The 12,698-nt window shown below is 35.5% G+C and overlaps 1 protein-coding gene across 2 annotated transcripts; it reads left to right on the top strand.

Annotated features, from left to right (window-relative positions):
- Positions 1 to 483: 483 nt before the first annotated feature.
- On the top strand, positions 484 to 12,316 carry LOC144432579 (dehydrodolichyl diphosphate synthase complex subunit Nus1-like). 2 transcript variants are annotated; one of them, XM_078120822.1, is made up of 5 exons: positions 484 to 866; positions 4,177 to 4,305; positions 7,725 to 7,877; positions 9,539 to 9,635; positions 10,562 to 12,316. In XM_078120822.1, exons 1-5 carry the CDS (start codon positions 587 to 589, stop codon positions 10,650 to 10,652), a joined length of 750 nt encoding a protein of 249 aa, XP_077976948.1. In that variant the 5' UTR covers positions 484 to 586; the 3' UTR covers positions 10,653 to 12,316. The 2 variants fall into 2 exon arrangements, with proteins under 2 accessions (XP_077976948.1, XP_077976949.1); XM_078120823.1 differs by lacking the exon at positions 4,177 to 4,305.
- Positions 12,317 to 12,698: the final 382 nt, after the last annotated feature.

Genomic DNA, 12,698 nt, shown 5'->3' with positions numbered 1-12,698 from the left:
GGTGTTGTTGTCTCATGTCTGAATATAGTGTCCGACATTAATGAGATCAGAGAATGAGATAATATTATCGTTTAGTGGATGTTACTACCTATAACGTTACTGGTATTGTTTTATTATGCAATCTTTCGTCATCATACCTTGAACCGAGTTTATCCAATCACATGCCACCATCTGTCAGGCATGCGTGTCAAACAAATTCTACCTATGCTAAGTGCGTTGTGATTGGTCTAACGAGTCACATTGTTCAACGGGCTTAAACGGGATTAACGTAAAAGTTACCTTCAAGATACTTAATCTATTTTCGCCCGATGAACCTAAGAAACGGTCTGAATTCAATAAGTTTGGCGCTAACACCAAAAGAGTCCCATAATCAGCTACAAGAAAACATTTGGGGAAATACAACCGACCAATAGAAACGTCCGTTATATATGTTATCGGAATCGCGTCACATGTCTGTTCGTCTGCCGCATGAGCAAAGCATGATAAATCTGTGTTTGGTCATCAGCTGAGAGAGTACGCGATCCGAGTACACCTGTACGCCAGGGAAGACCCGATAAGACTCAACAAGCTGGCGACATGCTCCAGAATGTCTTTTTATCACGGACTACTTTTACGACTTGTGCATGCAGTTATTTTCGTCAAGATATGGGTGGTAGCATGGATTTGTAATCTCAAGAAAGCTTTCCAATACCATCCCAAACGTACTCGGATGAAATTGAAAAATGACTCAAAAACTTTGAAAAAACTCCCTCTGCATATTGGCATTGTTGTCGTGGAGGATGATGTATCTTTCCCGGATATTTCAAATATTGTCGTGTGGTGTATGGCTTTAGGAATATCGTTCATAAGTTTGTACGATACAGCAGGTAAGACCGCAAATTTGCATTCCTCGGGGATGGGTTCAAATTAATTACGTGTTTCTATATTTGACCAGACTTGTTCTTCCGATCGTTGACCTCTCTCTGCTACACAGTGCTGGAAGAACAATGGAATATTAATGCATGACCTTTGGTCAGGTCATCTCACAATATGATGTGTACACGTGGCTGAAGTAACGTGATTGGGTTAGTATTGTTGTTTACTCGTGTAGTGCAGTAAACTAACTCAGTGTCAAGGACATCGTGTTTTTGTAATTCTTGACGAAGAAGTGATAGTGTAGTACATTGTAATAAGCTTTCTATCAACTTGTCTGCAGAGGCAAGTGTAGCCACGCCCCTCCCTACAAGATTATTTAAAATATTTGTTTATTTGTGTACATGTACTATTTATTTATTTTTATGTCGTATCGAAACTCATTAGCAACATCACCATTAACAACAGTAGCATAAACACTTTAACAATAAGGCAGTTTTCATATTAGCTCAGGATGTATACGCTGTGGGTTTTCGACATGTCTTCTCCCCTCTGCCCTCTGCTATAGTTCTTCCCTATCTCAAGCAGCGAGACTGCGAACAAATTTCATTTGCATAGATTTTGGGAATAAAAACCACCCATACCTTTGCTAATGACTATATAAAATACAGAAATGAACTTTAAATCACTAAATTCAACCTACGTCTTGTCTATTCTGTCAATTCTTGTCGTATGTTCCCTTGAGCCACAAAATGGACAATGGTAAGTCATGCAAACAGATTAGCTCAATATTGCACATGCACACAACCTTGTTCATGTTTAACCAGCTGTCATATTGTATGTTTTGTGGCTCAAATGAACGTAAGACAAGAATTGACAGAATGGACAAGATGTAGGTTGAATTTAGTGATCCAAAGTTGCTTTCTGTACTCTTTATAGTCATTAGCAAGGGTATGGGTGGTTTTTATTCCCAAAATCCATGCGCACGAAATCTGTTCGCAGTCTCGCTGTTTGACATAGGAAAGAACCAGAGTGGAGGGGGAGATGTGTCGAAACCCCGTAGCGAATACATCCAGAGCTATTTTCCTATAAGCCCCCTCAGCCCCCCAAAACTCACAGACAGCGAAGGTCTTTCAAGAGTGATATTTCCTTTATTGGCTGGGTAGACAATGAAATGTATTTTGTAAACAAGTGATGACTGTTTCAGTGAACGAACGGTGCTAGGACAGCTGAGCAAATGGTACATGCATCTCCCTGATGATAATAGCCATGAAGGTTAAGGTTAAGGTAGTAATGGCTAGGACATCAGGTGAATTTATCAATAAAACTGTGTAAATTCACTCATATATATTTATTTGGATGCACTCAGTGGAATCAGAACTCGCAAAGAACATACCCGTTACGTACATAAGCAGTAAACACGCCACAAACTTTGACTGATTAAAGGAAGAGTAATTGACATTTTACTCGGGAGTCCGATGCGCCCTCTACAACGACTTCCTGAATAACACACGTACCACATTAGCTGCATTAGTTATGTATAGTAGGAGAGTCGGACGTCAAGATATTTGAGTATTGTATATTTTAGATGTTTGTTAAGGCTGTTTTAAAGTGTGTCTGGAAAGTTATAAAGTTCGCACTATTACATGCGAAATTGGTGATTAAGTGAGAACAATCTGTCACTGAACTTCCCATTATACAATATAGTGTGGCAACTTTCGAGGCGTGTTGTAGAAGAATGACAGATCACAGAAAAAAATCTGGACTCACTTCAGTTCTGTGTGAAGTGAACATTCTAAAAGACTAAAGAAATGGAAAATTGGGTGACAAGTGATCTCTTCCGAGGCAATTATATTGACACTTTGTAATAATCAAGACACTTCTAGTCATACCTGAAACACATCTGCTTTCAGCCACTGACAGTAGAAAACACAATAGCCTTAAAGAGGAGAGAATAATCTTTCAGAAAATGTATGGGTTTATGGAGTAAACTTTATTCATCATTAGGAAATAATAACTTTGAAAATATGTCACCCTTCAAGTCTTCCTTTTGTACATCTCCACCTTCAGAATTATTTCAGAAAATGTATGGGTCGATGGAGTAAACTTTATTCATCGTTGGGAAATAATAACTTGAAAATATGTCACCCTTCAAGTCTTGCTATATATAATAAGTGATAGACCATGGAGTGAACTCCGGGATCGGTTTAGTATTCTACTTACTAAAAGTCAAGCATAATTTAATTGTTACTGGTTACCAAAAGATCTTGTATTTTTGTAGTAATGCATTTTAATTTCCGGCAAACTACGGCCCATTTCATATTACTATTCACTGGCTCTGTTTGATACAACCACACACAAACCAATAAGATTAAGAACTGCAACATGTGTTATTCTTTGAGAGAGCAAGATTGAATGCATACGGTTTCTTGCCACATTTTGTTGAAATGAAATGAAGTGACATGCCACTATGCACACCTCTAATAGTATGCAGAATGTCAAAACATATGGTGCCTGCATGTCTGCATCTGGTTGCAATACATCTGAATGGTTTATTTCATATTAGATAAAATGTAGCAAAAAATTGCGGTCATGCGGTCATGCTATCATGAAATGGCAGTTTCTTATTGGTTTCTATGTGATTGTATCAAAGAGAGCTGTTGAAAACGGGCAGTAAATGAGCACTTCAATGGGGATGGGGTAGTTACTGAGAAAACTACAAGTTGAGATAAACAGGATTTATTTCAGTTAAGGCACCTATCAACATGAAGACTAAACTAGATAGTTGAAGCTTTACATGCATTTACAGTAGATAATGTTACAGAAATATACTAGGAGATGGCCTTATGGATAGGAAGGAAATAAAAAGGTGTTTGAAAAGATTTGATGAGTGACTACACTGACATTTTTAGACAGGCTTTGTCATGTAAATAAACTAAGATATGTCGTGTGGTTCTGCCCTCACCACCCTCCAGGTTGACTTGTGTGAGGGCGCCCCATCATGGCCTACCTTACAGACTATCACGTAAAGTGTTGGTGATATAGGGCATATTTTTCAAAACATCACAGTCTGTGCTGTAAAGAGGCTTGTGTGGTTTTATGATGATTGTAGTCTAGTGCATGCTATCCTTCATCAAAAATTTCAGGTCTCTCTTTCAGACCTTGTGGGCATTCAAACTTCGATGATTGTAAAATGCTGGCTTCTGTTCGATTTTGTCAAAACAAATGTTGTGCAAGTTTAGTTTGGTGGGAAATATGCAATCATATGTTTATGTATTTGAGATTCCATGTCATATTATTTCATGATATTTTAATTTTTTTCAGGTATTTTTAAAAGAAATTGTGATTTACTGAATGATCAAATTTTGAAGAAACAAGAAGAAATTCTAGGAGAAGAAACATCTAGTTATAGTTATCAAATTTATAAAAGTGGAGCAAAAATAAAATCCAAAGGTATGTGTAAATGTTACAATGGAAGTCAGGTAACTTTAAGCCCACATTGTACCTGTAGATGTGTAGGACTAATGCGATACAGCGCTATTTCTGTATCGTAACTGACATTTTGATTTTTGTGAATTTTTGGTTGTCCACCAAGTCAACTCTGACTCTTCACACATGCTGGTATTAGGCCACACTCTGCCACACACATAACATGCGCAAAACATTAACAGAAATAAAATTGGACAGAAACTATTTCTCACGTAACCTCCCATGGGAACACCTTATTATGGATTCATCATGTGACCTGATTGCAGGATTTAAATATTTCTAATTAGGTATTCAACCAATCACATTGTATGGTGGAATGCCATTCAAGACCTGTCTGAGTGAAGAGTCAGAGTAGACTTGTTGGATGAGCGAAAATTCAAAAAATCAAAAAATCAAAACGTCAGTTAGGATAGCGGAAATAGTGTAGTAGTGTTAGTCCTACAGGTAGGTTAGGTGACCTGACACAGAATGTTGTATCACTCAACAGAAATCTTACTAAACATTGCATCATTTTATTGTCTGGCCTGACATATTCAAGTACGTTTGTTACATTTTAATCCTTTTTCAGGATGTGGATCAACTAATAGGTAACTAATGCAAAGACAATGTTGCAACATTGGTAAGGGTTTTGTAACATCAGACAGTGGTCTGTTAGCTGGCTACCAATGTATGGTGAACTCACCTTTAGTTTACTGTTACTAACTCATCATCTGATAGCCACGCCTACACACTACTAAAATAACAACCAGCCCATACATGTAAATGGCTATATTTATGGGGTTGATTGTTGCTATGGTTACCAGTGACTCATTAGATATTTTACACTCGGGTCATGTGATGCAGTTTTAATATATACAAGATTGATAGTTGGAATAAATAGCAATTATTGTGGTTTATAAACAAAGCCCTGTCCCCTCATGGTATGTTGAATCAGTTCCAAATCAAACCAGAATCGGTTCTCCTGTCTCTAGATACATAAAAAACAATTTGAACTGATTTAGTTGAATTAGTTCACAACCACTTCATGGGGATGGTTTTGAACCTATGCAAAGCAAATCAGTTCAGAACAATGTAAAAGCTAAAGTGAACTGATTCAAATCCATTGCTAAGTTTTTCTCATGAGGACAAAAAAACTGTCGAACTGATATAAGTGAATCACTTCAGTTTAAATCAGTTTTTGAATCCATTCAAGTTGGGACAGAGCTACAAAAAAAATGTACATTTTAGATAGATGGTTTTTGATTGATTTGTAGTTATGTGTGATCATTTGACACAAACATCTGTTTACACAATACTAAAAATAAAAATACTATTTTTACTCACAATCAGAGAATGATTGAGAATAATCCTGAAGGTTCAGCAACATCTCACAGGGTTTTAAATAAATTACATTTTTAGTAAGTGTTCTATGAGGACCACCAATTTTAGATTTTAGTGGTTGACATTGCTCACGATAATAGTGATCAACATAGAGTCAGATGAATCCAATTTGTTTACACGTAACAAATGAATAATGTACACTGTGTGATCATGAATAAACAAGACATGATTATTTTTCTCACTTCAGTTTCATTCTGTCACTCTTTTAAAAAAAACCCTGTCCATATGGATCTGGTGATGTCAAACTAAAATTAAGTGGTCATTTGACTTGAGACCAAGTATTTCGAAACCCTGTCTCATCAGCTTTGTCAAGGGTGTATTACAATAGGTTAGCTGTCCCAATAATTTATAATTTTCTGACTTTTGAATACCAATATGTTATATTTAACTAACTTGAGTCCAAAGTTCACAATATCATTTCTCGCTATGGTGTACAGAACTAAAGTGTAGTGTATACAGATTTCGGGAGATTGCTAGGACAAGTATTTCTAGTTTTTTTTCACAAAATACTCCAAAACCGATGGATTCACAGAAACGGCAACATAGCTGTAGCCCAGAACGATGTTTAATAGCCTGATCCAAGTGATATTAATATTTTAAGAATGTCATATGCAATTAAATCCGTGTCTCTGAGTGGAATTATTGTCACCTTCATGTATGTCATAATACATTGTAGCATGTGAATGTTGTCATGGTTACTCAATATGTCATGTGGCAACACATGACTGATGTCACGCCAAAACAAACTGAACAAATTGTGTCGTGGTACAATGTACTATGATTAACAAGAATCTAATGTCAGGTGACACCTCAATGTAGTCATGTGACTAGAAGGTTGCTATCGAAACTGTCTGCTAATTGGGTATGTGGTGAAGCGACGTCCAACATGAAAATTACACCATGTTTGTACCCACTCATGTAGAAAATATGGGATTTATTTTGCTGGAGTTCTACGTAATGACAACGTAAATATAACATCATTGGTTCTGTAGTGCTCAGTCAAAACTTTCAGCTTTGCTAATATTTCCCCCATTTTCCCTCGGAGTATTAAGCTAGCACAGATATCAGTACTATTCTCCAAAATATGTTTTCTTTCAGCCTGAAAATACACATAACATAACGGTTTTACAAGTTGCTGTGTTTTTGACAAGGTCCCTGAAGACAGTCCCTTTAGCATCAAGACAAATGTTGTCACATAATTGTACAATTGTAGCATATTATGAGAGAGACAAACATAGGAATGATATACTACTTTATACTAGTCTGGCTATCAAGGTCACGGTGTAGATAGACACAAACAAAAACTATTGTTGTGACATGTTGATATTAACTATTGAATGGTTTTGATTGTACTCGCACACACAGTATGTAGGGTGGTGCTCTGATGATTTCCATGGTAGTGCAGTGTATATTTTTGTGGACTTCCAATGTTTGCACTATCTTGATATCAGAGGGTGATTACCACAACAACAGCACTGCTGTTACCCATTTCTGTAATCTACCATATCGAACATCAATAGTTTTAATTTGTGTCTGTATCTTAGTAAATCAAGACATCGATTGCCAGAATATCAACTTGATAGCAGTGTGCTAGACTACATGTATAAAATATGCCATGTTCTTCAGCCTGTCAGCGTCACGTCACAGAGGAGTAGGCCAATGAATGAAGACACCTAGTGTGTGCCCTCTAAGCAATTTGACGCTCCACTGCCACACAATTTCTAGTGACGACACACCAAAATTTGGTGTTCCCTTATCTCTTACTATGTGGTGACTTATTTGTTCACCAAGCATATGGTGTGCTTTTTAGCCATTCAGCACTACTGAACAGAACATTGCTCTGGAAATCTGTACTATAGAAATTTGATTGATTGATTGATTGATTGATTGATTGATTGATTGAAGAAATTTGGCTATCATTACAGGGCACACTATGTGTTAGATACATGTTCGATTTATAACATCTGCTTTGATGCTGATGATTTTATTTTGTTTTGTTACAGGTGAAGTGAATAGAATTCATATTAATCTTATATCAACAGAAGATGGCAGACATGACATAGTATCAATTGCTAGAATATTCTGTCAAGATATTGCCTCAAAGAGAAGAAAAATACAAGAACTTGATTCAAATTTTGTGGCTCGTGAACTACAAGGTGATAGTAGATATCCATATATCCATTGTACAAAAAGCAGAAGTAGGAAATTAAAGTTTGATAGCATTGTCAGCAAATCTGATAAAGTGGTACTTACTGAGTTTATGATCTTTTTTTTGTGTTGATTAAAGTACTTGCGTAAAAGTTATAAAACATCAACTTTAGTATGTTAAAGTGACCAAATGGATGAAGATTACTATTTTGGTATTTATTTTGGATTTTGGATTTATAAAACTGGCTTCCTACGTGAAAAAATCAATGTGAAACAACATATGCCAAGTCCTTGTTTGTAACTCAATAAATTGAAAAGGCATAATAAATGTGTAAAATATTTGATATTATATGTACAATAACAAACTTTTTCCACATTCTGTAGTTTTTTGCAGTGTTTTGAGTTACAAACACAGACTTGGTCTATGTTGTTTCTCATTTGTTTTTCAAGTAGGAGACCATGATAAAATTGTTTTTTAAATTAAAAATCCCAAAGAAATACCCAATCCTCATCCATATGGCCACTTTAAATGACACTATGAAATGTTTTTGTTGCGTTATTAGTACAATTAATAGTGGAATTTGGATTCTCCTGGTAAATGTACACTGAATTATGTCATTAATATTGTTTTTGTTTTTTTTTGCCGACTGACTTTTATTTGTATTTTTGTATTAAACGAAAATAATGCATTTCATATTTTGCAACAAAAGTGATTGTTAGCAGTATCCCTGATATATTTAATTTAGTTCCTATACAGTATCGTTACCATTTACACCTCCACTCACATAGTCTAGTTCCTATACAGTATCGTTACCATTTACACCTCCACTCACAAACCACGTTGATATCCAGACTATTATAGATAACTTGATGCCTAAATATCAGGTTTCAGTTTAGCCAATGCATGGCAAATAATATTAGTAGTTAAATATGTTTCAGGAAGTAGAAACACTCTAGGTACTTTTTTAATTCACATAATATTAAATTTAATACACGCAATATAGCGAAAGTTACCACCTAAAAACTTGTAATCATTAAAGTTTATTTCAGAAAACAAATGAGTGACCATGATCATTTTAGAATATATATATATTTATAACTCTAGTTATTTGTGTCTTTGATAAAGTTCATTTCCTCACATTGTTAAGTAGGTCAGGTTTCATAGATAGATTCCTATGAGATGAAATAGTGTCGTGGTAACTGAAGTACCATCGTTCACAGTAAATCTGTATGGTGAATAAAGGGCGGCATCTATAGTCAATAAGGAGAAAGTATATCATTCTAAATATAATCACATTGTGCTCTTTAAAGTGTTAATTATTGCGAGTGTAATGAGAAAGACATTTTTTTTTCTTTCAACCATGTCCATAATTTGAATTGTAATGTATTCGAAATATAATGTGATTGTACTAGGTACTGCAGGTACCCAAGTTGTGCTTAATACGGTAGTAGTCTGAAAGGTCCAGTCGTTGGCCGCTTATGTAACCGCTCACGACCCACGTTATTGAGTATATTACAAAGTGGAAACAAAGAATAGATCTTTCAATCTAAGTACCATATGTACTTTACTTGTGTTGTAGTGAGGAAGTTATGAAGTTAATGGTTTATGACTTTCTTTTCTTCATACATTCGTATAGTTTTTAAGTTAAGTATTTATTTTGTATTACAGGGAGCCATTTTCCAGACCCTGATTTGGTATTGAAATTTGGTGCAGTTGATAGTTTATTGGGATTTCTTCCATACCAGATGAGATTAACAGAAATACTGTAAGTCATATTATCAGTCACACATGTTTTCAGAATTTAGAGAACACAATTTTACAACCCTTGCAGCAGTTATGTAGAGATGCCTGTGATCAGAACATCGTTTTATTAGTGGTGATCAACAACAAAATGGCTTTGACGGTTGCTGTAAAATCTGGTGCCGAAAAGTCTTCCCCTTGTCACACTATCAAGCTAACATAGATTGATACAAAAACAATAGTGAGTGCCTCAGATGTAGATGTATGCCATGATTTTTATCAGTTGTTTATGTCGGTGAAAGTTAGACATATTGTATATAGCAATATGACAGACTTTTACAGACATAAACAAACTGATAAGAACATGGCATAAACTTACCTCAGAGACACCCAATATTATTTTGTATCAATTTATGTTAGTTTAGTAAAGGAGACGACTTTTGGGCACCTTCAAAGCAAGTTTTATTTGTCCACCACTGATAAGATCAGAGGCATTTCTAGACAACTATTGCAACGATTGTAGAATATTCATCTACAGTTGATAAGGAATTTAGCAGTCATAGTATATAAACTGATGAAGAGTTTAACTTTGGACAAATTTAGCAATATTTTGTTGACTAGGTTGAAAGCCTTGACAATGAAAAGAGTAAAATCTGTAAAAGGGGAATACAAAGTTTTTCTCATTCGACAATATAATTTGGGTATTGTACAATTGTACAGAACTTTGGTGGTTTTAATCACCCTTAAAATAAACATCCTTTTCTAAGTATTAAAGAAAGACTTTCATTTGATAAATGTTTAAAAGTTGTGAGGATTTTTAACTGAATACCTTAGGTATAATTTTTGTTTTTTTTGCCTTTAACTGTTATATCGTCAATTCTATGTTTTCCAGTGAATGTTTATTCCAAAGTCTGAAAGTGATATCTTTTGAATTTGCTTATTTTCCTACAGGTCTGCATCTAGCCATTATAGAATAGACTACAATTCATTCTTTACACTTGTCAGAACATACGCTGGGACAGAGCAACGGTGCGGCAAATGAAGTTGTCTTGGTAACGGTGTGGCAAATGGAATTGTCTTGGCAACAATGTGGCAAATTGAACTTTTGTTTTGGCAACAATGTTGCAAAATTATGTCTTGGAAACAATGTGGCAGTTAAATTTATCTTGCAATAAATCCCATTGGTAGAGTGTACTTAGGCCTAAAAAAAAAATTGTGTGTTTCCGATTATGCCCAATTTTAGAATAGGTGGGGTAGGTAAATTTTTTTATTTCATATTCTCTGTGTTATTGGTTTCTTTTCATCAGATGTACAGCCATTACAAATTGGAAAAATAGTTTTATATTGTCTTCTTAAGTTGATGTCAGTTTCCACATCCACTTTCTTGCGAGAATTAACAATTTTCGCGATTTTATTTTATTTTTGCAAATACGTAAAAGAAAGGGTTAGGGTCAGCGTGAAAAACTAGGTGGGGGTCGGGTAACCGGAACCAAACAATTTTTTTTTCTTAGGCCTTAGTGGTCACACTATGTCTGTAGTCATGATTACATACAACTGTGGCACCCTAAGTTTCGACAAACTAAAACTAGAATAACAAAAATAAAACAATTCAAATGACAAACGAATATTATTATTGCGGCATGTGGAAGAGTACATCAAATAGTTGAGATTGATAATGGTGTCTGGGTGATTGAGATATTATCAATCTATTATCAAGATAATGTAAGCATTGGAAGTCAGTGACAAACGCTGCATGAAAAGTGGCATTTCCAGTTTCGTATACATAACGGTCACACAACAGAAATGCGGCATTTCCAGATTTTCGGCAAAATTTCGATGTGTGACCGCCATGTAAACGGAACCGGAAATACCACCCTTTCATGCAGTGAATGTATAAGTAAAAAGTCTGTGTAAAACACTGATGTGTCTTCCAATAAACTGAACCAGTCTACAGTCAGTTGTAATCATATTAAACATCTATTGACAGATTAGTGTCTACATGTCAAAATAATAATTTTTAGTTTGTTTATATCTTAGCTTGTGGAAAGGTGATCTCACAAGAGTTCTGACTGAATAGACTGACTAGATTTTAGAGATGACAAGTACCCGGTAGCTATATATGAAAACCGTAGATAATGTCCACTGATTCTGTGCAGTTTCACTTGTGAGTCCAAGAGCTTGTAAAGAGTAGAAGTAAATTTGTCACCAGAAAGTGTCTTGAACTGAAAACGAAGTGACAGTGTATCATGACATCAATAATGACAGGAGGTAATTCAACTAATTAGAAATGTTTGACCCATTTGCAATAAGGGTTCGATAGAATTTCATTTGGAGGGATAAATTAACGAAAAATGATAAAAATTACCGTTACAGCAAGCTGGTTGAGCTATGATCATGAGTTATAAAATATAGGTTGTTTGTTCCCTTGAACAGTGGGCGAGACACATGATTATCTGTGATGAATTCCTAGATATGACTGCAACTGTACCAAGCATTTCATTTTTGCTAGACAACAAATAAACTCTGTATTTCTAGTATTCATGTATTAATGTTTTTATATAGCTTTGCTTTGTAAAGGAAGACTTATTTGCAATATTGGTAATTTCATTTTTTACAAGGAGCAAATTTTGCAGTTGGAAGATACTGATACAAAAAAACGTATATTATATGTATTGCAGTCCTATCTGAATATCATTATCAATTGACAGTCACTTAGGGGGGGGGGGGGGGTCAGTTCCATTTGACAGTCACCTGGGGGGGGGGTCAGTTCCATATGACAGTCACTTAGGGAGTCAGTTCCACTTGACAGTCATTTAGGTGGTATGTCCTATTTGATGGTCACTTAGGGGGTATGTCCTATTTGACTGTCACTTAGGGGGTAGGTTCAATTTGACAGTCACAGGTTTTTCCATTTGTCACTTGGGGATCACGTAGTCCAATTTGACAGCTCCATTTGACTGACTTAGGGGATCATCTCATTTGACAGCCTCTTATGTGTAGGTCATATTTGACAATCACTTGGGTGTTTTACATTTGACAGTCACTTAGGGGTAGGTTCCATTGAACAGTTACTTAGGGGGGGTTGGTC

This window comes from Glandiceps talaboti, chromosome 3 (assembly GCF_964340395.1).
Source record: "Glandiceps talaboti chromosome 3, keGlaTala1.1, whole genome shotgun sequence".
Classification (NCBI taxonomy): domain Eukaryota; kingdom Metazoa; phylum Hemichordata; class Enteropneusta; family Spengelidae; genus Glandiceps; species Glandiceps talaboti.
This window is presented reverse-complemented; position numbering and strand designations above follow the sequence as displayed.